Source organism: Chrysochloris asiatica, unplaced genomic scaffold, assembly GCF_000296735.1.
Source record: "Chrysochloris asiatica unplaced genomic scaffold, ChrAsi1.0 scaffold00636, whole genome shotgun sequence".
Lineage (NCBI taxonomy): Eukaryota > Metazoa > Chordata > Mammalia > Afrosoricida > Chrysochloridae > Chrysochloris > Chrysochloris asiatica.
The window spans coordinates 99,391-100,758 of NW_006409154.1; the positions used below are offsets into that span (position 1 = coordinate 99,391).

At 47.4% G+C, this 1,368-nt stretch overlaps 1 protein-coding gene across 1 annotated transcript in view; it reads left to right on the forward strand.

The window, feature by feature from the left end:
- The first annotated feature begins 1,286 nt into the window (after positions 1 to 1,286).
- The window catches only part of LOC102811505 (sodium/nucleoside cotransporter 1-like), a 165,425-nt gene continuing 165,343 nt past the window's right edge, over positions 1,287 to 1,368 (forward strand). Inside the window, exon 1 of the mRNA XM_006877847.1 lies at positions 1,287 to 1,366. Within this exon, the coding sequence (XP_006877909.1) occupies positions 1,287 to 1,366 (80 nt within the window). The remainder of the gene's footprint in view (positions 1,367 to 1,368) is intronic.

Sequence of the window (1,368 nt, forward strand, 5' to 3'; positions counted from 1 at the left end):
AGAGCTGGGAGGCACAGCCTACTCCAACTCTGGACTCTGCCCAGGCATTTCCTGCTGAGACGAGAAGACAGGCCAAGGCACCGAGGGTCAGACCTGGGCTCCTCCATCGCTCCTGAGAGCACCTTGTTCCTCCTGTAGGTGAGTAGGAATGGGATCCATGTCTCTCCTTGCAACCAGGTGTGTGTGAGTGTCCTGCCTGTGCTCATGTGACTATGTGTACACAGGTAACTGGGCTTTCCTGGGCTCTGCGTGTGTGTGTGTGTGTGTGTGTGTTTACTTGTACGCCTCTAGATATGTCATTTCAACCAGGCTGGAATTTGTATAGCATATGGTGCTCCCCAAGGACAAAAAGGAAACAGAGTAGGCAGTTGGCGGGGTGGAATGTTAGTTAGGTCTGTTGTTTAGAAATGAATTTAAGCCAATGAAATGAGCGTCAGCATAAAAGGGGATACAGTGGCTTTTGTAAGGAGCACTAGTAGTGCAGTGTTTACAATTCAGGCTGCTAATGTCATGGTCAGCAGTTAGAAACTTCCAGCAGTTCCTCAGGAGAAAGATGAGGCTTTCTGCTCCCATAAAGATTTACAGCCTCAGAAACCCTCTATAGGGTCACTCAGAGTCGGAACCAATAACCACCACCCCAGTGGCTTTTGTAATTCAAAAGCACAAGGGTAGGACTGGTTTCAGGTATAGCTAGGTTCAGGGATTTGAATGTTTTCTTCAGGATATTGTCTCTTTATCCTTTTGTGGTGGAAAGTATGAGAGGCCTTCAAAAAAGTTAATGAAAACATGTCATGATCTTTTCATGTTCCCCCAACTTTTTGAAGCCCCCTTGTATTACACAGTGGAGATATCACTTACTAGCCATTATTTTTAACCTTTTGTAGGGAGTAATAAAAGCCAGGGCTTTTCTTCAGAAAAATGCCTCATCAGACGTGACCACACGCTGTACATAATTCCTTATTTTCCTTACCTCCTTCTGCTTGGCCTCCCAGAATTTATAAGGGATTGCCTCTCACAAGTGCTAAAGTGAATGAACGAGGGCCTCATATAGCATCTTCCTCTGAGTGTGGAGGGAACCAAGGTTGTGGCCTCCACACACAGTGAGAGTAGAGTTTTGAGGGGATGTGAGTGGTCGCCAGGCAGGACTTTGGCTGTATCAGGCATCCGGTCCCTCATCCAACCATCTCTCCTTTCCTAGTCTCCCATGGGGTCCCTATGGGTCCTACCTGATCTCTCCCTTTTAGCTGTGGACCCTGAATTTGTCTTTCAGCTGGAAGATCTGGAACATGGAGGAAGATCCACCACAACCAAGAGAATCTGTCTCTCTCACACCCATGGCCAATGGTCTGGAGAACATGGGCGCTGAGT